Here is a 27,399-nt window from a genome sequence, read left to right on the forward strand (position 1 = left end):
TGTATTTCAGAGTATTGCAGTGTATATGGTGTTTCTTTTTTGTAAGAGCAGCAGTGTATGTATTCATGCATTTAGCTGTGTGTCAGTTCTTTATTAATATGTGTATTGCAGTGACTGTGTGTTAATGTGTGTTGGCTAAAAGCCTCTTCCTCTGCTCTGCTGGCCCCAGTGTTGCAAAGCATTACATTATTGATTATCTAAGTACATTATCCTGGATGAGGTAGCCAGCTAAGTGCTTCACATCTGAACTGGATGGTATTTCTACACAGCAGGGCCATAATTCACCTACTGTAAGTCATTTAGGTTCAGTAAGCATCCAGATGGGATCAACTATCGTGAACCAAAAACATGACTTAGAATTGTTCTCCTCACCCCACCCTTACCCCCAGAGATCTGGCTCAGATGTTGATTGCATCGTGGTCAATGTGATTGGGCTAATGATAATTGGGCCCCTCCAGACAGTCTACTCCTTGTCCTGGTTTTGTTTCATGGACGTGTGTTAAAACGTCACTTCCTGTTTTCCTCCCTCCTGGGTGTGGGTTTTGGCAAGGGGATGGGAGCTCAGCTGAGGTTGCCATGGAGGTTGCCATGGAGATGATCCTCATTACTGATAGTGCAGTCTGTTTCTGCAAATGTGCATCCACCCCCACTAAGCCATCCTCCCATTTATCACATTCAAAGATGGACAAAGAGAGAGAATAGAGAGAGGAAAGGGGATTGAGAGAGAGGGAGGGAGAGGAAGACAGCAATAAGGGTACAGGTTTTACCATGGAGTGTGAGATCATGTAAAATATCATGTAAAAGAAGGACAAGGAGAGGCAGTCAGGATGAGGAGGAAGAAAACTATTAAATATGTGTTTCCCATGCGTAGGGCTGAGAATTGGTCACAGATAAAATGACTGAACACACACACACACACACACACACACACACACACACACACACACACACACACACACACACACACACACACCCTTTATGGTGTAAGGATGTTGTGCAGTCATTAGATTAGCCTTGTCATGCTCAGAACCACATCTACCCAGCATGGATACAAAGCCAGGGTCCTGAGTGGAGCGGTAGAGGGGATCGGTGGCTGCCTGCTGTCTCAGATAGCTTTGTTTACCACAACATGAATCTGTTTGATTTATTTTCAGGCAGAACAGGGACAGACCAAATGCTGTTTAACTCTTCCAGGATTCCGGGGGAGAGATTTACATGGCTTTTAGTTCTGTCATGCCCTTTACACTGAAAGGGAGGTACACTGGGGAAGGCATAGCCAAGCGCACCAAGAACAACCTCTCCATCCAACCCTTTACACTGAAAGGGAGGTACACTGGGGAAGGCATAGCCAAGCGCACCAAGAACAACCTCTCCATCCAACCCTTTACACTGAAAGGGAGGTACACTGGGGAAGCCATAGCCAAGCGCATCCAGAACAGTCTCTCCACCTCATTCTTTATACATGGGAAAGGAATCATCATCTCTATTGAAACTACGATTTGATAACTGAGATGAAGAGGTTCTAAAGCATGTTGTTAATTAGTTAAATACACAGGGGTAAACCCGCACAACACTTTCGAGTAGAGTCTTAGATGCCTGAGTCTTTAGATAGGGATTCTTGGTAGAAGTATATGCAGTCTTTAATAATACATGGTTTTAAAAAGTTAAAGTGCTGATGCTGCTAGAGTAGTAGAATGTTATTAATCAGACATGATGCAATGCAGTTAGTTTTGCCGCATAGTTGTCTTTGATCTCATCTCAGTGCACCAGAAGGTGTGGAAGATGTATGTTTCTGCTCTGGATGTATTAATAGGAGATACAGAGCCTTCAGAAAGTATTCATACCACTTGACCTATTCCACATTTTTTTGTGTTACAGCCTGAATTCAAAAAGGATTAAATAGATTTTATTTCTCACCCATCTACACACAATACCCCATAACGCCAAAGTTTTTAGACATTTTTGCAAATTTATTGAAAATGAAATACATAACTTTACATACACTACCAGTCAAAAGTTTGGACACACCTACTCATTCCAGGGTGAATTCCAGGGTGAATGAGTAATTTTACTATTTTCTACATTGTTGAATAATAGTGAAGACATCAAACCTATGAAAAAACAGATATGGAATCATGTAGTAAACAAACCAAATCAAATATATATTTATATTTGAGATTCCTCAAAGTAGCCACCCTTTGCCTTGATGACAGCTTTGCAAACTCTTGGCATTCTCTCAACCAGCTTCACGAGGTAATCACCTGGAATCAGAGGCGACCTGTCATTCAGGGCATATATATATATATATATATATGTATATATATATGTATATATATATATACACTACCTGTCAAAAGTTTCAGAACACTTACTCATTCAAAGGTTTTTCTTTATTTTTAGGTTTTTCTACATTGTAGAATAATAGTGAAGACATCAAAACTATGAAATAACACATATGGAATCATGTAGTAACCAAAACAAAATTCTTCAAATAGCCACCCTTTGCCTTGATGACAGCTTTGCACACTCTTGGCATTCTCTCAACCAGCTTCACCTTGAATGCTTTTCAAACATTCTTGAAGGAGTTCCCACATATGTTGAGCACTTTTTGGCTGCTTCTCCTTCACTCTGTGGTCCGACTCTTCCCAAACCATCTCAATTTGGTTGAGGTTGAGGTATTGTCGAGGCCAGGTCATCTGATGCAGCACTCCATCCCTCTCCTTCTTGGTCAAATAGCCCTTACACAGCCTAGTGGTGTGTTGGGTCATTGTCCTGTTGAAAATCAAATGATAGTCCCACTAAGCGCAAACCAGATGGGATGGCGTATTGCTGCAGAATGCTGTGTTAGCCATGCTGGTTAAGTATGCCTTAAATTCTAAATAAATCACAAACAGTGTTACCAGCAAAGCACCCCCACATAACTCCTCCTCCTCCATGCTTTACGGTGGAAAATACACATGCGGAGATCATCTGTTCACCCACATCGTGTCTCAATTTTTGGACTCCAGACCAAAGGACACATTTCCACCAGTCTAATGTCCATTGCTCGTGTTTCTTGACCCAAGCAAGCCTCTTCTTATTGGTGTCCTTTAGTAGTGGTTTCTATGCAGCAATTTGACCATGAAGGCCTGATTCACGTAGTCTCCTCTGAACAGTTGTTGATGTTGAGATGTGTCTGTTACATTTATTTGGGCTGCAATTTCTGAGGCTGGTAACTCTAATAAACTTGTCCTCTGCAGCAGAGGTAACTCTGGGTCTTCCATTCCTGTGGTGTTCCTCATGAGAGCCAGTTTCATCATAGCGCTTGATGGTTTTTGCGACGGCACTTGAAGAAACTTTCAAAGTTCTTGAAATTTTCCAGATTGGCTGACCTTCATGTCTTAAAGTAATGATGGACTGTTGTTTCTCTTTGCTTATTTGAGCTGTTCTTGCCATAATATGGACTTGGACTTTTACCAAATAGGGCTATCTTCTGTATACCACCCCTACCTTGTCACAACACAACTGATTGGCTCAAACGCATTAATAAGGAAAGAAATACCACAAATTAACTTTTAGGAAGGCACACCTGTTAAATGAAATGCATTCCAGGTGACTACCTTATGAAGCTAGTTGACAGAATGCCAAGAGTGTGCAAAGCTGTCATCAAGGCAAAGTGTGGCTATTTGAAGATTCTCAAATGTAAAATATATTTTGATTTGTTTAAAACTTTTTTGGGTTACTGCATGATTCAATATGTGTTATAAAAAATAGTGTTGTAAAAAATAGTAAAAATAAAGAAAAACCCTTGAATGAGTAGGTGTTCTAAAACTTTTGACCGGTATTGTATATTATTTTGGCATTAATTCTTGTCATATATCAGTTTGCAAACAATGTAAAGAAAATATACACTTCCGTTCAAAAGTTTGGGGTCACTTAGAAATGTCCTTGTTTTTGAAAGAAAAGCACGTTTTTTGTCCATTAAAATAACATAAATTGATCCTAAATACAGTGTAGACATTGTTAATGTTGTAAATGACTATTGTAGCTGGGAACGGCAGATTTTTTATGGAATATCTACATAGGCGTACAGACATCACTCCTGTGTTCCAATGGCATGTTGTGATAGCTAATCCAAGTTTATCATTTTAAAAGACTAATTGATCATTAGAAAACCCTTTTGCAATTATGTTAGCACAGCTGAAAACAGTTGTTCTGCTTAAAGAAGCAATAAAACTGGCCTTCTTTAGACTAGTTGAGTATATGGAGCATCAGCATTTGTGGGTTTGATTACAGGCTCAAAATGGCCAGAAACAAAGAACTTTCTTTTGAAACTCGTCAGTCTATTTTTGTTCTGAGAAATTAAGGCTATTCCATGCGAGAAATTGCCAAGAAACTGAAGATCTCGTACAATGCTGTGTACCACTCCCTTCACAGAACAGCGCAAACTGGCTCTAACCAGAATAGAAAGAGGAGTGGGAGGCCCCGGTGCACAACTGAGCAAGAGGACAAGTACATTAGAGTGTCTAGTTTGAGAAACAGACGCCTCACAAGTCCTCAACTGGCATCTTCATTAAATAGTACCCGCAAAACACCAGTCTCAATGTCAACAATGAAGTGGCGACTCCAGGATGCTGGCCTTCTAGATTTACACATTTTTGGCTACTACATGAATCCATATGTGTTATTTCATAGTTTTGATATCTTCACTATTATTATACAATGTAGAAAATAGTAAAAATAAACAAAAACCTTTGAATGAGTAGGTGTGTCCAACCTTTTGACTGGTACTGTAACTATTCACACCCCTGAGTCAGTACTTTGTATACTGAACCAAAATATTAATGCAACATGCAACAATTTCAACGATTGTACTGAGTTACAGTTCATATAAGGAAATCAGTCAATTGAACTAAAATTGTTAGGCCCTAATCTATGGATTTCACATGACTGGGAATACAGATATACATCTGTTGGTCACAGATACCAGATTCCAGAAAACCAGTTAGTATCTGGTGTGACCGCCATTTGCCTCATGAAGCCCGGTACATCTCCATTGCATAGAGTTGATCAGGCTGTTTATTGTGGCCTGTGGAATGTTGTCCCACACCTCTTCAATGGCTGTGCGAAGTTGCTGGATATTGGCGGGAAGTGGAACACGCTGTCATACACGTCGATCCAGAGCATCCCAAACATGGTCAACGGGTAACATGTCTGCTGAGTATGCAGGTCATGTAAGAACTGGGATATTTCCAGCTTCCAGGAATTGTGTACAGATCGTTGCGACATGGGGCTGTGGATTATCATGCTGAAACATGAGGTGATGGCAGCGGATGAATGGCATGACAATGGGCCTCAGGATCTCGTCACGGTATCTCTGTGCATTCAAATTTCCATTGATAAAATACAATTGTGTCTGTTGTCCGTAGCGTATGCCTGCCCATACCATAACCCCACCACCATGGGGCACTGTGTTCACAACGTTGACATCAGCAAACCGCTTGCCCACACGATGCCATACACGTGGTCTGCGGTTGTGAGGCTGGTTGGACATACTGCCAAATTCTCTAAAATGACATTATGGTAGAGAAATTAACATTCAATTCTCTGGCAAAAGCTCTGGTGGACATTCCTGCAGTCAGCTTGCCAATTACACACTCCCTCAAAACTTGAGACATCTGTAGCCTTTTATTGTTCCCAGCACAAGGTGCACCTGTGTATTGATCATGCTGTTTAATCAGCTTCTTGATATCCCACACCTGCGAGGTGGATGGATTATCTTGGCAAAGGAGAAATGGTCACTAACAGGGATGTACAAAAATATTGTGCCAAAAATTTGACTGAAATAAGCTCTTTATGCGTATGGAACATGTTTATGATCTTTTATTTCAGCTCATGAAACATGGGACCAACACTTTACATGTTTCTATTTTTGTTCGGTGTAGAAGCACTTTTTTTATTATTGTTTTTTTATTAATTTTTTATTATTATTATTATTATTTATTTATTTATTTTTAATTTTTTACAACTTTGACTCTTTCTGGTTCCCGTGTGGCTCAGTTGGTAGAACATGGTGTTTGCAACACCAGGGTTGTGGGTTCGATTCCTACGGGGGACCAGTATGGAAAATATGTATGAAATGTATGCACTCACTACTGTTAGTCGCTCTGGATAAGAGCGTCTGCTAAATGACTAAAATGTAAAAAAATGGGTAAGTCCCTAAGAGCTTTGCACACCTGGATTGTACAATATTTGCACATTATTCTTTTAGAAATTCTTCAAGCTCTGTCAAATTGGTTGTTGGTCATTGCTAGACATCCATTTTCAATATTTTACATAGATTGTCACACCGATTTAAGTCAAAACTGTAACTAGGCCACTCAGGAATATTCAATGTTGTCTTGGTAAGCAACTTCAGTGTATATCTGGCCTTGTGTTTTAGGTTATTGTCCTGCTGAAAGGTGAATTTGTCACACAGTGTCTGTTGGAAAGCAGACTGAACCAGGTTTTCCTTTAGGATTTTACCTGTGCTTTCCCATTTATTTTCATCTTAAAACACTCCCTAGTTCTTGCCGATAACAAGCATGCCCATAACGTGATGCAGCCAACACCATGTTTGAAAATATGAAGAGTGGTACTCAGTGATGTGTTTTATTGGATTTACCCCAAAAATAACACTTTGTATTCAGGACATAAAGTTAATTTCTTTGCAACATGTTTTTCAGTTTTGCTTTTGTGCCTTATTGCAAACAGGATGCATGTTTTGGAAAAATAGTATTCTGTACACGCTTCCTTCTTTTCAATTTGTCATTTCGGTTAGTATTGTGGAGTAACTACAATATTGTTGATCAATCCTCAGTTTTCTCCTTTCACAGCCATTAAACTCTGTAACTGTTTTAAGTCACCTTGGGGAAATCCATGAGTCGTTTCCTTCCTCTCCGGAAATTGAGTTAGGAAAAAAAACGCCTGTATATTTGTTGTGACTGGGTGTATTGATACACCATCCAAAGTGCAATTAATGTTAATCACTGTTATTACACAGAGTGAGTCCATGGAACTTATTATGTGACTTGTTAAGGAATTTTTTTACAACGAGCTCCCACATTCTCACGTCAGAACTAGACGTTCATCCATGTTTCTCAAACGTCACATTTCAAACTGATTGGTTACTTCTCTCTATCGTTCCAAGGTTAAGTATTGCGAGCATCCTAAAACGTTGCAACAGCAAATACGAATTTGATTTAGCGACCCAGACATTCCTGACCTACAACATCTGGAGCTCATACTTGTATCCATATTTCACAGTGACGATAACAACACAGAATTGTTACTACCCAGTCTAATTCAGAGCTTCAGAAACTCAACAATGATAATGAATAATGAATTTGAGGATTATAGTGGCCTAAGTCTATTACTGGTGCACTGAGATGGTTCTTAGTTGTAGCAATCCTTAGTGTCGCTTTGGCTAGGCTATTAAAGCAATATTTTCTACATTTATGAATTCTGGATGTAAATCTAGCAGCATTACATGTAACAGTGACTGGACCTTAGTTTGAACTATCTTGCTAGACAGGTTCCCACAGTAGCATGGGATACCGTCGGTGAGTGGACCACTTAATCCAATCTTAGTCTACACTGGAATGGATTGTAGGTTTGCATTGTTTGGTTTCTTTGAGAGAGAAGAGACATTTTGTCTCTGTTGGTCTCCATTGGTCTACCTCCAACTCTCCATCACCTTTTGAGAAAGTGGGTGTCTGTACTTTTTGGTGGTGTTGTAAATTTGGCTGACACAGTCTTGGATTCAGACACTGACATGATGATTCCTGATGCCTGTGGAAATGTAATCTGTCTTCAGACATTAACTCAGAAATCGTAAGGTTAGGCATTAGAATGGTTAGGGTTAGGGTTAAGGTTTGGGATAGGCTTAAAAATATATATATAAAAACAGAGGCAGATGCTTACTCCTATCTCGCCCATCCACCATCCCTGTCCACAATGCCCTAGCAAAACCAAAGCCTACTTGAAGGTCACAGTACTCACTGTTGCCCACAGTGGCTGGTTTCCACGTCATCTGCTAACGTTGAATACTGACCTGACTGAATTTTTACTCCTGAACTTATTTAACAAAGGGGCTTAATACTCACTGACTCTTGACATTTCAGCTTTTCTTTTTTAATTAATTTGTGACATAAAATCTAAATGTAATCCATTTTATAGTCAGGCTGTAACACAACAAAAGGTTGAATAAAATGTGGAAGAAGTCAAGGGGTATGAATACTGTAGGATGTCTGATAGTTTGGTCTGATTTTGTGCTTAAGGGTTGATCATTTTTACCTCAGAGTGTTGTGATCAATCTGCCAGATCTGGCTTGTGTGATTAGTAATGCTTTGTGGCAGAGGCATACTGTCTTGCGGAGTGAGGGTGTTGTCCTTGGAAACAGATTCTCTCATCAGCATATTTTGTTTCCATCTCTCTCCTCTGCAGGGGGCCTGAATCTGCCCTTCACAGTCACATTGTCAGACACTGAAGGAGAGGAAAGGAGGCGATCTGCGGCTTGGGACACACACACACAGGCACACAAGCACACTCAGCAGCTTGCAATCAGGTTTCAGTAGTGACATAGCTTAGCGATGGCAGTCAGTAGATGGAGACCATGCTGAGTCCACTGTCTCTGCAGTACCCTCTTACACCAATAGAGGTCCCAGTACTACTGTCTCTCTCTCTCTCTCTCTCTCTCTCTCTCTCTCTCATCCTGTCCTGGCTGCAAGCTGCAGTGCTCTTGGCACTGAGACAGAACCCCACCGCCCCTTTGATTTTCTCTCGCTCTCTGTGGCACAGATTCTAATACGTTTAGTTCCTGAAAAACATCTCTCTCCCTCCTGTTCCTCACAACATGGCATATATTGTACCTATCAAGTAATCCCCTAGTCGATTGACGCACCGGTGAGTCAATCTCAGTTACATAACAAAAAAGATCCCCATCAAAATCCATCAGTTTAAGATAGATTTATGTTTTTTTTTGCAAGGGATGAGTCTCAATCCACCACATCCGCCAGTCGCACTGCGGTGAAAGGTGACAGAGCCATCGCGGAAATCGGACTTCTCACGTAAACGTCTGTAGCATTGAACAGATTGACCTAGAAAAAGTGTCAGGAGACTCGTCTGAAGTTGGTACAGTCGATGTGCCAACTTCTGATGGTATTTGTCACATGCGCCGAATACAACAAGTGCAGACTTTACCGTGAAATGCTTACTTACAAGGACTTAACCAACAATGCAGTTTTAAGAAAAATGTAATGTAAAGTTAAGAAAATGTTTACTAAATAAACTAAAATAAAAATAATAAATGTAACAATAAAATAATAAAACGTGGCTGTATACAGGGGGGGGGGTATCGGTACCGAGTCAATGTGCGGGGGTTCAGGTTAGTCGAGGTAATTGAGGTAATTTGTAAATGTAGGTAGGGGTAAAGTGACTATGCATAGATAATAAACAGCGAGTAGCAGCATCGTAAAAAAGGGGGGTGGGGTCAATGCAAATAGTCTGGGTAGCCATTATTCGCTGTTCAGGATTCTTATGGCTTGGGGGTAGAAGCTGTTAAGAAGCCTTTTGGACCTAGACTTACTGCTTGCCGTGCGGTAGCAGAGAGAACAGTCTATGACTAGGGTGTCTTTGACCATTTTTATGGCCTTCATCTGACGGATTCCGAGCCGTTTGGACTACAAACTAATGGACCCCACTGTGGAACGGGGAGATTCTCACGGAACACTATGGTGTTCTCGGTTTTACTCTACGGCCCCCAGAAGTGGCACAAAACTCGTCTGAATGTAACTGTACTGGTTAAAACAATGAGTGAAGGTCTGAAGGTAGTTTTACGCTTACCCTTAAAAAGGAGTTAAATATGTGCACAAAAAGATCTATATATATCCTGACTTTTTTAATATCTCCTAGATTTAGGACTGACACTTCAAAACCTTGTTTAGTAGTACAGGCCAAAATCAATATTTTAAATGTTAGAATGGATTCATCTCCATCATTGAGCAAATGTTCTTATGGAACTCGTTTTCCAATATGTGATTTGGCCACTGAAAAGCAAGCATTTTATTTAATTCTCCGTGATGGTCTGGATATTCTGAAAATAAAATGTTGATATAAAATTGTGATTTTGTAGTTAGATTATCAGCACTTCTATTCTATTTATTTCATGGTTGTCAGCCTCTCCTGCTATAACCTAAATCATTTTCTCTGAGGAAAGGGATGTTTTGTCATTTTCTGTCTGTCGATGCAGATTCTTTATCGCTCTGGCCTTCCCCCCTTGCAACACAGACACTGTGATTACTGTCTTCCTACACAACAGCATGCAGGCATTACCATGTGTAAAATAATGAAAGATCGAAAGAGAGAAATATATTTTTTGTATTTTCCTAATTTCTTTAATGTATTTTCTAAAAGCAAACGTCCTAGAAGGCCATGTTGTATGTTGTACCCTATTTTATCTGCGTCGTATGGCATCAATAGTCATGTAAAAGCCACGTGTCTCACTGGGTGGCCTAAACACTAAGTATTAACTTAGTAGTTGAATAAAAACACATGTTGTCTGTGTGTCTGCATGGTGAACAGTAGGCGACTCAGAGCTCGGACCCCGTCTGGTGTGGCGAGAGTGAGGCGGGACATATATGAGGTCATCACTCCTTGCCCTGAGCACACCAGACGAGACAGCAGCTGACAATAACAAAGAAAGGCTCTCAGAGAGAGAGAGCGGCTCCAGCCCAGACACTCATTCAGACTCTTCCCCAAGCCCAGTCAGTCCCAGTCCCAGTCGTGTGTGGGAAATCTGACTCACAAACGGCGGTCTTCCACATGGGATAACAGGCGCTTAGGGAGTGAAAGGATGGCTTTTAAACAGGGACGATTACTGTGTATTATTAATAGAGAGGGTTACTGGAGAGCGTTTTATTAATATGTCCGCCATCTTGCATAATGGATGGTGAGAAGGTAGTTAATATTCCACTTTTCAAAAAGGCTCATCTATTTCCAAAAAGTGATGATAGGGCGCGTACTCAGAGTTCTCCCTTTATCTGCTGTCGAGCTCGCCTGTTAGTCTCTCTCCCTTCTCTATCCTCCTGCTCCCCTGTTCCTTGTCTCTCCCCTCCCCCTCTCTCTTCCTGCTCCCTTTCTCTCTCTGGGGTGTTTTTTTAGAGAAGACAGGACAGTGTAGTGTAGTGTAGAGGCAGAGGCAGCAGCGGAGACATTAGCTCCTGTGTTTCCACTTCAGACGTTCCGGTGCCCCTCGGCCACAGCTCTCCCAGCTGGAGCAGCGGATGTCACAGAGAGATGGGGGTAGAGGAGGGAGGGGGTGGAAGGGGGGAGAAGATGTGAGACAGGAGAGAGGGGTGATAGATGCTCTGAGGAGGGAAATGCGAGGAAGTTGGGAGGGGGAGAGAGAGGGGGTGGTGAGAGTGAGGTGAGAGTGGAATGTTTACTGTTCATTTTTAGTGTTTATTTCACTTTTGTATATTATCTACTTCACTTGCTTTGGCAATGTTAACATATGTTTCCCATGTCAATAAAGCCCCTTGAACTGAATTGAGTGGGGAAGGGTAAGAGTAGACACAAGAGAAAGATGGGATAGAGGGAGACAGAGAGAGGGATCAATTTAAGAGCATTAGGACGTGTTTGTTCTGGCGAGACATATGTCTGTCTCCGGAGAAGGAATTGAGATAACTTCATCTCGAGCCCCTTGAGTGAAAATAAAACAACCCACAGCTCTGTTGCGCGCAATGAACGGCGGGACAGATGGTACGGGACTCTAACAGGTACAGAGAGAGATCCGTTACCTGCATGTGTACAGCTCAATATACACAGAGAGAGAGGAGGCAACAGAACGAGTTGGAAAAGGACAGGTGTAAATCCGACGGCGTGTGCAATTGACGAGATAATAGTCTCCTATTTTCATCTCTTTCTCAAATTGCCTTAAACACAAAGCTTGCGCGCGCCACCGGGAGAATCTGCTAAATGTCAGGAGCTCTGCTACTCGCATCCCTCTGAGACTCACGAGAACGGACTGACACGAGACCCACGCTGTCTCATCTCCACCGCGCGGACCCCACCCGGACTGACACGAGACCCACGCTGTCTCATCTCCACCGCGCGGACCCCGCCCGGACTGACACGAGACCCACGCTGTCTCATCTCCACCGCGCGGACCCCGCCCGGACTGACACGAGACCCACGCTGTCTCATCTCAACCGCGCGGACCCCGCCCGGACTGACACGAGACCCACGCTGTCTCATCTCCACCGCGCGGACCCCGCCCGGACTGACACGAGACCCACGCTGTCTCATCTCCACCGCGCGGACCCCGCCCGGACTGACACGAGACCCACGCTGTCTCATCTCCACCGCGCGGACCCCACCCGGACTGACACGAGACCCACGCTGTCTCATCTCCACCGCGCGGACCCCGCCCGGACTGACACGAGACCCACGCTGTCTCATCTCCACCGCGCGGACCCCACCCGGACTGACACGAGACCTACGCTGTCTCATCTCCACCGCTGAGTTAAATAGGAGTTAGAAAAGGACAGTTGAAATCACAAAACGTCCATTTCAGCACAAAGGAAGAGTTCCCTCTAGGCCCATCGAACCTAACGGAAGTTCCGTTCCATCTCTGTTTTCTTCCGTTGTATCTCTCCAGCTCCCAGTTCACCACCCCCTTCAGTCTGGCTTTGGAGTGTGAAGAAGAGTCTCTCAGCTATCTATCCATCCACTCCTAACAACGGCGTGACTCACCGCTGAGCGGCGTTCTCGCAGGCTGCCAGCGCCTTTCACAGCTGTAGACAGAGGGGTCGGTGGAGGAGAGCTGGAGCCGCGTAGCGTGGCCCGGTGGCCGGGTGAATCAGGCTGGCACTGGGGCTCTCTGAGGCCACATCCCAAATAAACAACTTCATGCTCAGTCTACCATACAGATATACCACTCAGACTATACTTACTAACCTGAATGTTTGACTTATTCAGAGATAGATATACACAACAATGAATGACCAAAGGCAGTCTATCTAAGCCAATATTGTAATTTGTTTTGTCTTTTTTTTTTACATGAATTGGGCTCCAGGTAATGCTAATATATCCCAGACAGTCTCCTTTTAGATTGCATAAATCCATATGATGAGACCAGCATCCAATGACATCACTTTTTAGGTCACAATGTCCTTCCTAGAGGTGCTTTGAATGGCACTGCACTCACTGCATGACTCAATCAATTTGAATGGTGTGAAAGTCGATTGTCTAGCAAACTGGCTGTCTGAGTGTTATCTAACTATTGAGCTTTTCCAGAGGTAAAGGGCTCGGAGATGAGACGAGAGCCGCGATTCAATTCAGTATGAACCACTGCCGCTGGCGTAGAAATGAAATTACTGTCGAAAGATGCGCCCTCTCACTTTGTCGTTCTGATCGCGTTTGGACTAGAGGCCCCCTCTTAATTGAATTGAATCCGATTTAAATTGGATTTTAATAGGGGTACATGGGTTCAGACTGTACTAATTAGGAGGAAAGTCTGAGCGGGATGATTTGGGCATTTAACGCTACTATCCGACCACCTGCGGACAGACATGCGCATATGAGACATCTCGGCCCCATGGGCAGATGTTTGAGGTGTTTGAGATATTGAGTCGAATTTAAATGAAAAACCAGCAAAGGCTTAACACCACTACAACATTTGATGAACATACGTTGGTTGTGCAATTATATTGTACTTGAAATGTATTGAACCCTCCTGTTGTGTTGTTTCATGTTAATTCATTCTGTGTTCCTGGTCCAAAATGGCCGCCCCATTATAGCTGATTATACATCCATATTAAAACATATATTATCACCTAATGTTGTGTTAAATCTTTTTATCAACTTAAGTTCTAGTGAGCATTACAAGTTTTGAACTTCTATTTGCTATTTATGGCCTGTAGGCCTCATTGATCTGAGCTCATACAACTAGATTTTGAGTAAAAAAAACATAATGTATGGATTATTTTGACTATAACAAATACTCAGATGAAACATATTGTGCTATTTATCACAGACTACTTTGTGTCAAAGTTTAACAAGGACTCTCTCCTCCTCACCAGTGTCATGATCAAAGCTATGATCAAGAGCCTCCCATACAGTATATCGTTTGGTCATTGTGCTGCCACAGAATGAATTGTGAGCAAGGCCTCAAAAAAGCTTTATATACCAGAGCAGTGAGAAAAGTTATATTTATTATTGAAACAATGTTGCGATTGTTTGTGAGAATGTCAATAGGTCTGTTTCCCGTGGGGGAAAGATTCCCGTGGGGGTTGCCTTGGAAGCCAAGAAGGGGGGTAAAGTGTGTGTGTGTGTGTGTGTGTGTGTGTGTGTGTGTGTGTGTGTGTGTGTGTGCTCAAACACACATGCATGTGGGGGTCTGGAAGAGGAAGTGTGTCCATCTGATGAATGGACATGTGCCGGAACTCAATTGGATACACTAATTATAGTCTCCCCCATTCACTTCTAATGACCGGTCATTTTTGACCCGGAACACTACAAGTGTACAAAAGTTAAATAAAACACCTAAAATGTAATGAAAATCATCAAAATGTATTTTGTGTGTTCAGATGCCCTGTGTGGACAAAGTCATGGAACCTTATGACAATCAGATTAAATGAATTACATTTTTCAGAGAGAAAACTTGTAAATCGGTCCAATTCGACCGGAACACAGGAGGAGGGTTAATATAGCCAGACAGTCTGTGTACAGTGTGATTGCCAAGTCAGAAGGGTCGGTGGCGCAGAATTTTCAATAAATTAAAACACGTTACGATGTCTATAAAGCTGAGGTCCACTGTTTAATGGATTAATGACAGTATATCAAGGCGCCATGAGACAGGGCAGTGTGTCCATTAATGTCTGCCAGACTATTACATTACCATTACCTGGTGTGAACTGCCCCCAAAGCAATCTCTGAAACTGTCAGGAATTAAGGTGTCTGTAAAAGCCGTCCAAGCACTCATGGATTCAAAGTATTTTTGGGGGTGTTAAACAGTTAGCCCTAGTTGTTTTTAGAAAATGAAGTCAGTCTTTTACACCAGGTGGACATTTTTATTTGCTGAATTGTATTGGGCAATAGCTTAGATGTTTGGGGCAAGTGAGACTTTCGAAAGGAAATGGAGAACCGCTAGTCAACAAATCGACATGAGTCTAAATTATTTGTGCTTTCCGCATCTGCAGCGTGCGCGAGCTCTGTATTATTCCAGCAATTTGGGTCTGACAGAAGAGGGCATGCTAGTTTGTTTTGACAGATATGGCGAGGGGCTAAGTCTCGAGCATCTTGTTGGTGACCTGGTTCGTTTCGCCCGCTCACCCCGAGTTAACATGCTTCATATGATAACATATAGGCCTAAAGGGGGTGGTCCTGTGTACTGCGAGTAATATGATGCGAAACTGAAGCGGCAGTCAAGTACCCCTGTAGTCTTAATATACGATCAACCCAGCTGTCACTCCCAGGGCAATAAGTGAGAGGAGGGCGCGAGCAGCAATATTTCAGCTCGTGGGACAGCGACAGAGCGCTGGACACAGCATGCTTTGTTTTGAGAGCTGCTGTACCTACGTAGAAGAGAGGGATACATACAGCTTTCATGTTTTATTTTTGTATTGTTTTTCTCGTTCTATTGTCTCTGTTGGTTAACTCCATATTTTAATGCTCAGCCTGACTTGATTTGCACTGCCCTGTTGATTCCATTGAGGACAGAGCCTCTGTTCTCTACAATAATGCAAATATTTCAATAAACTGCCGTGATTATACTTAAAATGTAACGACTACTTTTATGATGATAATTGCTGCACAAATACATTTCATTTGTTAGTGAATTTATTGATCTATTTCCATAGACTTTTCGATTAAATATCCATTATTCGTTTTATTTTTATTTATTCTTTTGGGTCCAGAGCTTTGACTTAATGGCAGGTTTGGATCAATGAAAAGAGAAAAGTAATCGCTTGGGCGTACGGTTAAATCAGATCAGCAATGTATCTGCCGCACACAATGAAAAGGGCGGTGGCACTCGCTCGCTCACTCTCTCTCCCTCTCTGATAAAAAAACACAGCCTGCTCGAGCGCGCTCTCTTAAAAATAGAAAAACGACCGACGGTTAAAAATAATGATGAATTGCAATACAATTATTGCTATTATTGCTATTCTCAAGGTATTAATGTGTTTTTTTGTTTTTATTTGACGTTGTTTTCAATCGGTGAAATGCAGCCAGTACGGTTTGAGAGCACTGCTCCCCCTCCCCCGCTTCCCACAGACACCATTGCACAGATAGGGAGAGAGGGAGGGGGAAGGAGAGAGAGGAGATGAGAGGGAGAGGGAGAGCGATAGTCAGCACCCGTGAGGGGAACAAGATTCAGCCGCGCGGAGAGAGAAGAGAAAAAAGCAGTAGCCAAACGGACAAAGGAAAACATGGATGTAACGGAAAAACGCTATTTAAAACAAGCACATGTACCGGAGAGGATGCTTTGGTCGTCCTGCACATAGTAGGGGGTAACTCAAGGACTCTTCCCCCCGTTTTTAATGTTGCGTGTGGGGACGCATGTAAAGCTTTCTCTAATCCGTCTGCGGATCCTGCCTGCTTGCAATGGCTGTGGCGGTGCGATACTGTTACAGCATAACTCAGAATGTGCCTTTTACTTTTTATTTGGTAATTTTTGTACTCAGTGGCCTTACAAATGCACAAATACGATACACCATTCCGGAGGAGCTGGAGAATGGGGCTGTGGTCGGCGACATTGTTCGCGATTTGGGTCTGGACCTGCAAAAGCTCTCCTCCCGACGCATCAGAATCACCTCGGACAGCGCACGGAGATATTTCAACATAAATCATAAAAATGGCAAGCTGTCGGTAAGTGACCGCATCGACCGGGAGACGCTGTGTGAATTCAGTGGCACCTGTTTGCTCAACCTAGAAGTGGGGGTTGAGAACCCGCTCGAGGTGCATAATGTGGAGGTGGAGATTCTGGATGCGAACGACAACTCGCCACAGTTCCCCCGGGACGAGTACCAGCTGGAAATCTCAGAGTCCGCCATAACTGGGTCCCGGTTCCCCATCGAGGGCGCGCAGGATGCAGACGAAGGATCCAACTCAGTTCGCCTCTACCGGCTCAGCAACAATGAGCACCTGGCGCTGGACTCCAACAAGCCCGCGGCAAATAGCAAGAACATCCAGCTCGTGCTCAAAAAGCCATTTGACCGTGAGCATACACCATCTCATCAGTTAATACTGACTGCTGTCGATGGAGGCACCCCGGCGCGCACAGGTACAGCCAAAATCAACGTGCGTGTCCTGGATTCCAACGACAACGTGCCTGTGTTCGACAACTCCGTGTACAAAGTGAAACTGTCGGAGAACTCGCCCAAGGGCGCTCTGGTGATAAAGTTAAACGCCACAGACAGGGATGAAGGCACAAACGGGGATGTGTTTTACTCTTTCAGCAGTTACACCCCAGAGAGGGTGAGACAAATGTTCTCCATGGACACAGATACAGGAGAGATCAGAGTGAAGAAAAACATAGACTATGAGGAGACTAACTCGTATGAGATGTACATACAAGCTATGGACAGGGGTCCTTCTGCAGTGGTCGTCCACTGTAAAGTGGTGGTGGAGGTTTTGGATATGAACGACAACATTCCTGAAATCGTCCTGTCATCTCTTTCCAGCCCGGTCCGTGAGGATGCACGGGCTGACACCGTGGTGGCTCTGATCAGTCTTAATGACCGAGACTCCGCCCAGAACAAACAGGTGACCCTGGAGATCCAACCTGGTGTCCCCTTTAAGATCAAGTCCTTCCGGAACCACTACACCTTGGTCACCGCTGCGTTCCTGGACCGAGAGACCATCTCCACCTACAACGTCACAGTAACCGCCATCGATGGGGGAACGCCGGCCCTGTCTTCACACATGTCCATTAAAGTTGACGTGGCCGATGTCAATGACAACCCTCCCCGCTTCGAACAGACTTCCTACACGGTGTACATGATGGAGAATAATGCACCTGGGGCGTCAATGTGCGTTGTAAAGGCAATGGATGCAGACGCTGGGGAGAACGCTCGCATCACCTACACCGTCCTCAATGACAACAACCACGGCATCCCTGTGGCGAGCTACGTCAGCATCAAACCCGACACGGGAGAGGCCTATGCCCTGCGAGCCTTCGACTTCGAGAAGCTCAGAGAGTTCCACTTCCAGGTGAAAGCCCAGGATGGTGGCGTGCCGCCCCTCAGCCGCGTAGCAACAGTCTACGTTTACATCATGGACCAGAACGACCACTCCCCTAGGATAGTCCATCCTCCAGCCAATGGAACGCGGACCACCGAGACGCTGATGACGAATGCAGAGGCGGGGGCTCTGGTGACCAAGGTGGTGGCGTGGGACGGGGACGCAGGTCAGAACGCCTGGCTGGTGTACGTCCTGGAGCAGACCACCTCCGAGCTGGACCTGTTTAAAGTCCACGAGCACACGGGGGAGATACGCACCACGCGGCGTGTCAGCGAGGACAACTCCACCTCTTTCCTGCTGACCGTTCTGGTCCGCGACCATGGCCTCCCGCCGCTCTCCTCCACCGCCACCATCAACGTGCACGTCATGGAGCTGCCACCCAAGCTGACACCCGACCCCAAACGCATTATCAGGCCTCACAGCCCGCTGCTGTTCTCCAACGTAACCCTCTACCTGATCGTGGCCCTGAGCGCCACCACCTTTGTGTTCCTAGTCACCATTGTGGTGCTGGCCATTGTCCGCTGCCACGCCTACTGCACCCAGCCCGGCTCCTGCTCGCCCTGCTGTGTGTCCCAAAAGAGTGTCCCCGAGGGGGGCACCTCAGCTGGTGGGGGTGGAGGGTCATTGGGTCGAGGTGGCGGCGGTGGGGGAGGTCAGGGTCAACCCAACAACAACGTTGCTCTGCGGAGAGACCTGAAGGTTGAACCTCACTACATCGAGGTGCGGGGGAACGGCTCCATGACCAAAACGTACTGCTATAAGACATGCATGACGGCCACGTCGGGGAGCGACACCTTCATGTTCTATAACACGGGTCGGCCCCACAGCGGCACCTGGAGCTCCGGGGGATATGTCACCAGCCAGAGTGGACAGAGCCAGATGTTTGTACGCAGGCTCAGCATGCCAGATGCAACCGCCATACAGGTGTGTGTGTGTGTGTGTGTGTGTGTGCGTATGTGTGTGTGTGTGTCTCTGTGTGTGTCCTGTCATCCCATCCCAACAACACACCATCCACAATACACTGAGAAGCTATTCATGCCCTGTTGTTTTGGGATGTTTTAGTATTTGGGTTTTTCCCCACAGACAATGTTTTGTGGAACAGAGGTGTTTGGCATTTAGAATTCCAAGGAAGGTGAGGGATGTGTGAGGGCTTCCATCTTTTTTGTTGGGTTTATGCAATATTAAAGGGGAAATCCTCTTCATTAGTCCACTATTGATACAGTCACAACACCTTTTGCATGTCAGCAGTCAAGTTTTCAAGATATTGGACGCTGAAGAAGCAAAGTGTCACCGGCCACATCAACATTTTGCGTCATCGTGATGGTGTGGAAAGTTACACTTTGCTGCTTGAAGCCCAAATCCTTAAAAACTTGACTGCTGACATGCAAAACATTTTAGGACTGTATCATCAGTGGACTAATTTTAAAAAATAACAAACGTTTTTTGAGTGTATTTTACCTTTAAGCAGTGCTCTTTTTTTATCCAATTTTTTTTTTTTAAACTATTTGGCAGATATGGAGGATTTTGAATTCGCATAAATCATTTTCACTGAGTGTACAAAATGTTAGGAACACCTTCTCTTTCCATGACATAGTATGACCAAGTGAAAGCTATAATCCCTTATTGATGTCACATTAAATCTATTTCAATCAGTGTTAATGAGACAGGTTAAGGAAGGATTTTTAAGCCTTGAGACAGTGGAGATATGGATTGTGTATGCGTGCCATTCAGAGGGTGAATGGGCAAGACATGATTTTTAAGTGCCTTTTAACAGGGTAAGGCAGTAAGTTCCAGGTGCACCGGTTTGAGTGTGTCAAGAACTGCAACACTGCTGTTTATTTCACGTGCAGCAGTTTCCTGCGTGTATCAAAAATGGTCTACCACCCAAAGGACATCCAGCCAACTTGACACAACTGTGGGAAGCATTGGAGTCAACATGGGCCAGCATCCCTGTAGAATGCTTTTGACACCTTGTAGAGTCTACATTGTATAATAATAGCGAAGACATCAAAACTATGAAATAACACAAATGAAATAAACTAGTAACCAAAAAAGTTTAAAAATATATTTTATATCTGAGATTCTTCAAATTAGACACCCTTTGCCTTGATGACAGCTTTGCACACTCTTGGCATTCTCTCAACCAGGTTCATGAGGTAGTCACCTGGAATGCATTTCAATTAACAGGTGTGCCTTGTAAAAAGTTAATTTGTGGAATTGATTTCCTTCTTAGTGCATTTGAGCCAATTAGTTTTGTTGTGACAAGGTAGGGGTGGTATACAGAAGATAATCCTATTTGGTAAAAGACCAAGTCCATATTATGGCAAGAACATCTCAAATAAGCAAAGAGAAACGACAGTCCATCATTACTTTAAGACATGAAGGTCAGTCAATGCGGAAAGTGCAGTCGCAAAAACCATCAAGCGCTATGATGAAACTGGCTCTCATGAGCACCGCCACAGGAAAGGAAGACCCAGAGTTACCTCTGCTGCAGAGGATAAGTTCATTAGAGTTACCAGCCTCAGAAATAATAAGAGACTTGCTTGGGCCAAGAAACACAAGCAATGGACATTAGACTGGTGGAAATCTCAAAATTTGAGATTTTTGGTTCCAACCGACATGTGAGACGCAGAGTAGGTGAACGGATGATCTCTGCACGTGTAGTTCCCACCGTGAAGCATGGAGGAGGAGGTGTAATGGTGTGTGGTTGCTTTGCTGTCTGTGTTCTTTTTAAAGTTCAAGGCACACTTAACCAGCATGGTTACCACAGCATTCTGCAGTGATACACCATCCCATCTGGTTTGCGCTTAGTGGGACTATCATTTGTTATTCAACAGGACAATGACCCAAAACCCACCTCCAGGCTGTATAAGGGCAATTAGACCAAGGAGAGTGATGGAGTGCTGCATCAGATGACTTGGTCTCCACAATCACCCAACCTCAACCCAATTGAGATGGTTTGGGATGGGTTGGACAGCAGAGTGAAGGAAAAGCAGCCAACAAGTGCTCAGCATATGTGGGAACTCCTTCAAGACTGTTGGAAAGCACTCCAGGTGAAGCTGGTTGAGAGAATGCCTCGATGACAGTTTGGCACACTCTTGGCAAAGGGTGGCTACTTTGAAGAATCAAATATGTATATAATATATTTCGATGTGTTTTATACTTTTGTGGTTACGACCTCCGCCAGTCAATAGGATTGGTCCACTAGTTGTGGTCCAATAGGCACAGACTTGTCTGGTGCGGTTGTCTCTGGGCAGAGAGATAGTCTGGGTATTAGTGTTGTTCTGTCCAGCTTAAAGAGTCATGGGTCCTACTGCATTAAAATCCCCCACAGGTCAGTCGCGCTCAGGGCACAAAAGGACAGCCTTGAGTTTGGTTCGGTGGGCTAGAGATGGGATGAGAGACAGACACTCGGAGCTGGATTAAACACCCATTTTCACTTCACTGGGTTTTCTCATTCGTTTGCCATCATGTGAGAAGCAGAGAAAAATAGATAGAAACCATTAGTATGTTTCTGGTGGCTTTACATCATTAATGGAGTGGTTCATTCTTACTGACAGGTGTGACGTGGAAACTGGTGACTGTTGACTGGCTCACTGTTTCTAGGAAACTGTTATGACTGCAGTGTTGTCATAGAGACGCAGTAGAGAAAATTACCATTACTACAAAAGAATATTGACAGTAGGGACACAGCTACTGTTAAATTCAGACATCATTTAAGGCTTTCATTCAGAAATAGCTGGATGGGGTCCTGGTCGTTATTGTCAACCCCTGCATATGTATGGGTGGTCTGAGCAAAGAAAATAAAAGTGATTAAAGAGGAAAATAGGAGGGAGACATACAACAATGTTCAGGTAATTGCTCCTCTATCCCCTGGCGTTTTCCTCATTAAATGCCATTCATGTTTGTTCTTGCCGTGTAATTAACTGGCAGCGACGTGTTTCTCTATACCACCGCGGGATTGGTCGGTTCGGTGAGGACGGGGCCGGGGGAAGCAAGGTCATTGGACGAGGCTTCGATGGCGGAGGTGCGCACACTGTATCCATGCGAGGGGTTTCTACTCAGAGAGAAAGGGGGAGAGCGAGAAAGAGAGGGAGAGGGAGAAAGAGAGGGAGAGAGAGAGAGAAAGAAAGGGGCGAGGAGATAGATGCCAAATCAAACCCAAGGCCCTAATTTGTGTCCACACAGCTAGGCAGGGAGGGAAGGAGTACACAAAAAGCCCATAGGGATAAATCTCTCTCTCTCATTCCATTTATCTTGCTCTCTCTCAGATACCAAATTCCATTTACAATATCAGCTCCATTATCACCCTATGACCTGTGAGTATTTGCTTTCACTGGGTGGTGCTGATATACTCCAAGCCCGTGTGTGTGTGTGTGTGTGTGTGTGTGTGTGTGTGTGTGTGTGTGTGTGTGTGTGTGTGTGTGTGTGTGTGTGTGTGTGTGTGTGCGTGTGTGTCCTCCTGTGGGAGTGCATCAGACTGTGGATGTGTTTAGGGTCCAGATGCTCGTCTCTAACCTGCAGTGTTAGTGTGTGTCTGTTCTCATTTACACACACAGACACCATAAGGACGGCCAGACCACTCCCCCATCGGCCATTCTGGTACAACAGAATAAATGCTTAATGATGGCGTTTGTATTTCTTAACAATCTCCCCTCTCTTTAACTCTCTTATTTATGAATGTTAGTGTGGACTGTGAAGTCAGTCTCTCACTGTAAGTATCACAGTTGGTTGGAGTGTTAAAACATGCCTTTGAATATTGTAGGTGTGAAGTCTATCTCCATCCTGATTGTGCTAACAAAGTCTATTTTATCCTTGGATTTGCAAGACCAGTATAGAGTTTATCACTCCTCCATAACATGTACTTCTTTGTGGATTTGACGCAACACGAATACAAATATGGTTTCTCTGAATTTTTGGGGTCTAAAATGTGTTCCTGTTCCTGTGTAGAGGAGTGTGTGTAGCTGTCTCTGTGTGTAGCTGTCTCTGTGTGTAGCTGTCTCTGTGTGTAGCTGTCTCTGTGTGTAGCTGTCTCTGTGTGTAGCTGTCTCTGTGTGTAGCTGTCTCTGTGTGTGTAGCTGTCTCTGTGTGTAGCTGTCTCTGTGTGTAGCTGTCTCTGTGTGTAGCTGTCTCTGTGTGTGTAGCTGTCTCTGTGTGTAGCTGTCTCTGTGTGTAGCTGTCTCTGTGTGTAGCTGTCTCTGTGTGTAGCTGTCTCTGTGTATAGCTGTCTCTGTGTATAGCTGTCTCTGTGTGTGTAGCTGTCTCTGTGTGTAGCTGTCTCTGTGTGTGTAGCTGTCTCTGTGTGTGTAGCTGTCTCTGTGTGTAGCTGTCTCTGTGTGTAGCTGTCTCTGTGTGTAGCTGTCTCTGTGTGTGTAGCTGTCTCTGTGTGTGTAGCTGTCTCTGTGTGTAGCTGTCTCTGTGTGTAGCTGTCTCTGTGTGTGTAGCTGTCTCTGTGTGTAGCTGTCTCTGTGTGTGTAGCTGTCTCTGTGTGTAGCTGTCTCTGTATGTAGCTGTCTCTGTGTGTGTAGCTGTCTCTGTGTGTAGCTGTCTCTGTGTGTAGCTGTCTCTGTGTGTGTAGCTGTCTCTGTGTGTGTAGCTGTCTCTGTGTGTGTAGCTGTCTCTGTGTGTAGCTGTCTGTGTGTAGCTGTGGAGTGTTGAGCTGTTTGTTTCCCTGTGGATGATGTGATGGGCTGTCTGAATGACTCCTGGAGGGATACCAAGACCTTCTCATTAGGCCCACATATTAGATTTTGGCGTCATGAATGTGCTGTGTGGAGAGACTATGGTCGATTCTCCATCGCCAGGAAGTTAACATCTGTCTTGTGGACAGCACAGGAAATGGGTCAACACTGTGGAGAAGTTAGAGGTTGTTCCTACTACTGGTCCTGGAACAGAGATGTTTTTAAAAATGATGCATTCTTTTTTTTTTATTGAATATTTAAAACATACAATATACTTGCAGTGAAGCCACTCAACAACCTCATCACACCAGTCATATAATAGACTCCCAAACAGAGATGTTTTCAATCAGTAATGGTGAAGGTTTGGAATGGGAAATGGGTCATGTGGTCATAGAGGAAGCTCATACAGTCACTAGCTGATGTTTATGGCCCAATGTTAGTTAGCTGGATCTCTGACTTACTCCATGCCATATGGAGGAGAAACTCCATCCTTTAGCCACACATTTATAGGACATGGAAACTCTGGAAAGGTGACCATTCAAATTATTACTTTATGACGCTTACATTTTTTTCATTGACCTTTTAGGGTAAATGGGGGTTTGGTGGCTAGTTCCCCCGGTGTTTACATTTACATTTTACATTTTAGTCATTTAGCAGACGCTCTTATCCAGAGCGACTTACAGTAGTGAATGCACACATTTCATACAATTTCATACATTTTTTTTTTTTTTTCCTGTGCTGGCCCCCCGTGGGAATCGAACCCACAACCCTGGTGTTGCAAACACCATGCTCTACCAACTGAGCTACAGGGAAGCTATTGGCTGGTATTCATTGTTCACCTGATGATGTCACTACACCATAAAGTGATTTCCCTGCAGACAGAGGTTATGGCCCCTTCATGTGCCTCTCAGGGCTCAGTTGTGATGGTGATGTCACATATTCTCTGTCCAGGTGCAGACCTGAGGGTGTTAAACTGATATAGCTGCTCCCTCCCCTTCCCCTCACCTCCCCATCACCTCCCCCTCGCCTCTACGTCTCCACCTGTGACCTTGAATGGAGAGAGGCGAGGGGGGTGGGGTAGGGGGATCCATGTGGTTACCATGGTGAGGTCTGTGGTACCAGCTCAGGCTGATTCTGTGACAGTGACACTCAAGGTTTAGATCAGAGGAGAGAAGGAAAAGAAAGAGAGAGAGAGAAATAGAGGAGAGAGAAGAGAGAGAGTCGAGAGAAGGGAGCAGGAGAGAGAAGGAGAGAGGAGAGAGGAGGAGATAAGAGGAGAGAGAAGGAGAGAGAAGGAGAGAGACAAGAGAAGGAGAGAGAAGAAAGAAAATGAGGGGAGAGAGGAGAGAAGGAGAGAAGAGAGGAGGAGAGAGAAGGAGAGAAGAGAGGAGGAGAGAGAAGGAGAGGAGAGAGGAGGAGAGAGGAGGAGAGAGGAGGAGAGAAGGAGAGTAGGAGAGAAGGAGAAGGAGAGAGGAAAGAGGAGAGAGAAGGAGAGAGAAGGAGAGAGACAAGAGAAGGAGAGAGAAGAAAGAAAGTGAGGGGAGAGAGGAGAGAAGGAGAGAAGAGAGGAGGAGAGAGAAGGAGAGAAGAGAGGAGGAGAGAGAAGGAGAGGAGAGAGGAGGAGAGAGGAGGAGAGAAGGAGAGAAGGAGAGAAGGAGAGAAGGAGAGAAGGAGACAGACAAGAGAAGGAGAGAGAAGAAAGAAAGAGAGAGGAGAGAAGGAGAGAGGAGAGAAGGAGAGAAGAGAGGAGGAGAGAGAAGGAGAGAGAAGGAGAGAGAAGGAGAGAAGGAGAGAGAAGGAGAGAAGGAGAGAGGAGAGAGCTGAACCAAGCCTAGTAGGAGAAGGAGAGAGGAGAGAAGGAGAGAAGAGAGGAGAGAGAAGGAGAGAGAAGGAGAGAGAAGGAGAGAAGGAGAGAAGGAGAGAGGAGAGAGTTGAACCAAGCCTAGTACAAGAGAAGTCAGAAATAAAATAGTAAATTGGTAAGAAGGAGATTCAGAGTGAAAGTGTGAAAGACCGAGAGAGAGAGTGAGATAGAGCTGCAGCCCTGATGGAGTCCATCAACACAAACTGCCATTTGAGAATTCCACTGCGTCTCCATGGTAACAGAGTGTACCACTGGAAGCTGAGTGGTTTGACCCAGGGTGAGGGTGGCCTGAAGGTCTGTTGCAGAGAGGCAGGGTCACTGGACCGGTCTGGTGTGGGCAGTCTGTGAACAGGCTTATCTCTTGAAGTCATCACTCTCACAGAGGACAGGGAGGGAGGAGGAGGAGGGGAGGGAGGAGGAGGAGGGGAGGAAAGGAGGAGAGGAGCAGGGAGCTCCAGCGCAACTCAGAATTAATTTCTCTCCACAGGCAGAGGCAAGCTGTCGCTGTTATGATGTGTGTGTGTGTGTGTGTGTGTGTGTGTGTGTGTGTGTGTGTGTGTGTGTGTGTGTGTATGTGTGTGTGTGTGTGTGTGTGTGTGTGTGTGTGTGTGTGTGTGTGTGTGTGTGCGCACATACTTGTGGTTCACGCCATGATTCATTAATGAGAAGATATTGGGTTTTGCCTGCGTGATCTCTTGCAGTACTTAAGACTCAATCCCTTTCTCTCGCTCTCTCTCTTGCAGCCCAAGGTGCCGAATTCAGACTGGCGTTACTCTGCCTCACTTAGGACTGGGATGCAGAGGTAAGCACATATATCCTTTAACCATCCTTTTACCATTCCTCAATAAGTGTCCGCTGTCCAGAAGAATGAGAATTCACATTTCACCAGTATTCCATTCCTCTAATCCCTCTTAAATCATAAACTACTCTACCCATTGCCCTCCACCAAAGGAACCTCGCATGATGCTGCTTGTTTAACAAACCCCACTGAACTACAGAGTTATTTCCTTCTGTCAATACATTACAATTAAACCAGATATTATCATATTTATAAGCATCCGTTTGACAGTCTTCTATCAGCTTGGCCATTGGACAGTAGTAGACAGACAGAGAGCAAGGGGTAAACAAGGGGTCAGTGAAAGACTGAGGGGACTGAAGGAGGGAAGGAGAGAGGGATGAAAGTGAAGGCAGTCAGGTGGAAACATGGCCCGTCGGGACACTGGGAATGCACAATTCAGGGATCACATTACCCATGAGCCATTGGGCCACTAGCTGCTGTGGGTATGGTCTGAGCCTGACTCAAACGAGTAGCATGCTAATGAGAGGGAGGGACCAAGTTAACGAGCAGAGCCAGCCATAACGAGCCAGGCGAACCACATCGCCCACTGCACTGCGCCCGGGCCATCTCATAGTACAACACACACACACACACACACACACACACACACACACACACACACACACACACACACACACACACACACACACACACACACACACACACACACACACACACACACACACACACACACACACACACACACACACATCAGTTGTGATCTCATGAACGGAGGATGACTGGCGGACCAGTCC

The 27,399-nt window shown here is 44.7% G+C and overlaps 1 protein-coding gene across 14 annotated transcripts in view; it reads left to right on the forward strand.

Moving 5' to 3' along the window:
- The window catches only part of LOC115205348 (protocadherin alpha-C2), a 204,661-nt gene that overhangs the window by 130,626 nt on the left and 46,636 nt on the right, over positions 1-27,399 (forward strand). For 13 of the 14 annotated variants that reach the window (XM_029771215.1, XM_029771226.1, XM_029771216.1 and 10 more), the window contains one exon: positions 26,550-26,608. In XM_029771215.1, the coding sequence (XP_029627075.1) occupies positions 26,550-26,608 (59 nt within the window). Of the gene's footprint in view, positions 1-16,623; positions 19,186-26,549; positions 26,609-27,399 lie in introns of those variants that run through there. The other variant, XM_029771211.1, reaches the window with a different exon arrangement.

This window comes from Salmo trutta, chromosome 13 (assembly GCF_901001165.1).
Source record: "Salmo trutta chromosome 13, fSalTru1.1, whole genome shotgun sequence".
Lineage (NCBI taxonomy): Eukaryota > Metazoa > Chordata > Actinopteri > Salmoniformes > Salmonidae > Salmo > Salmo trutta.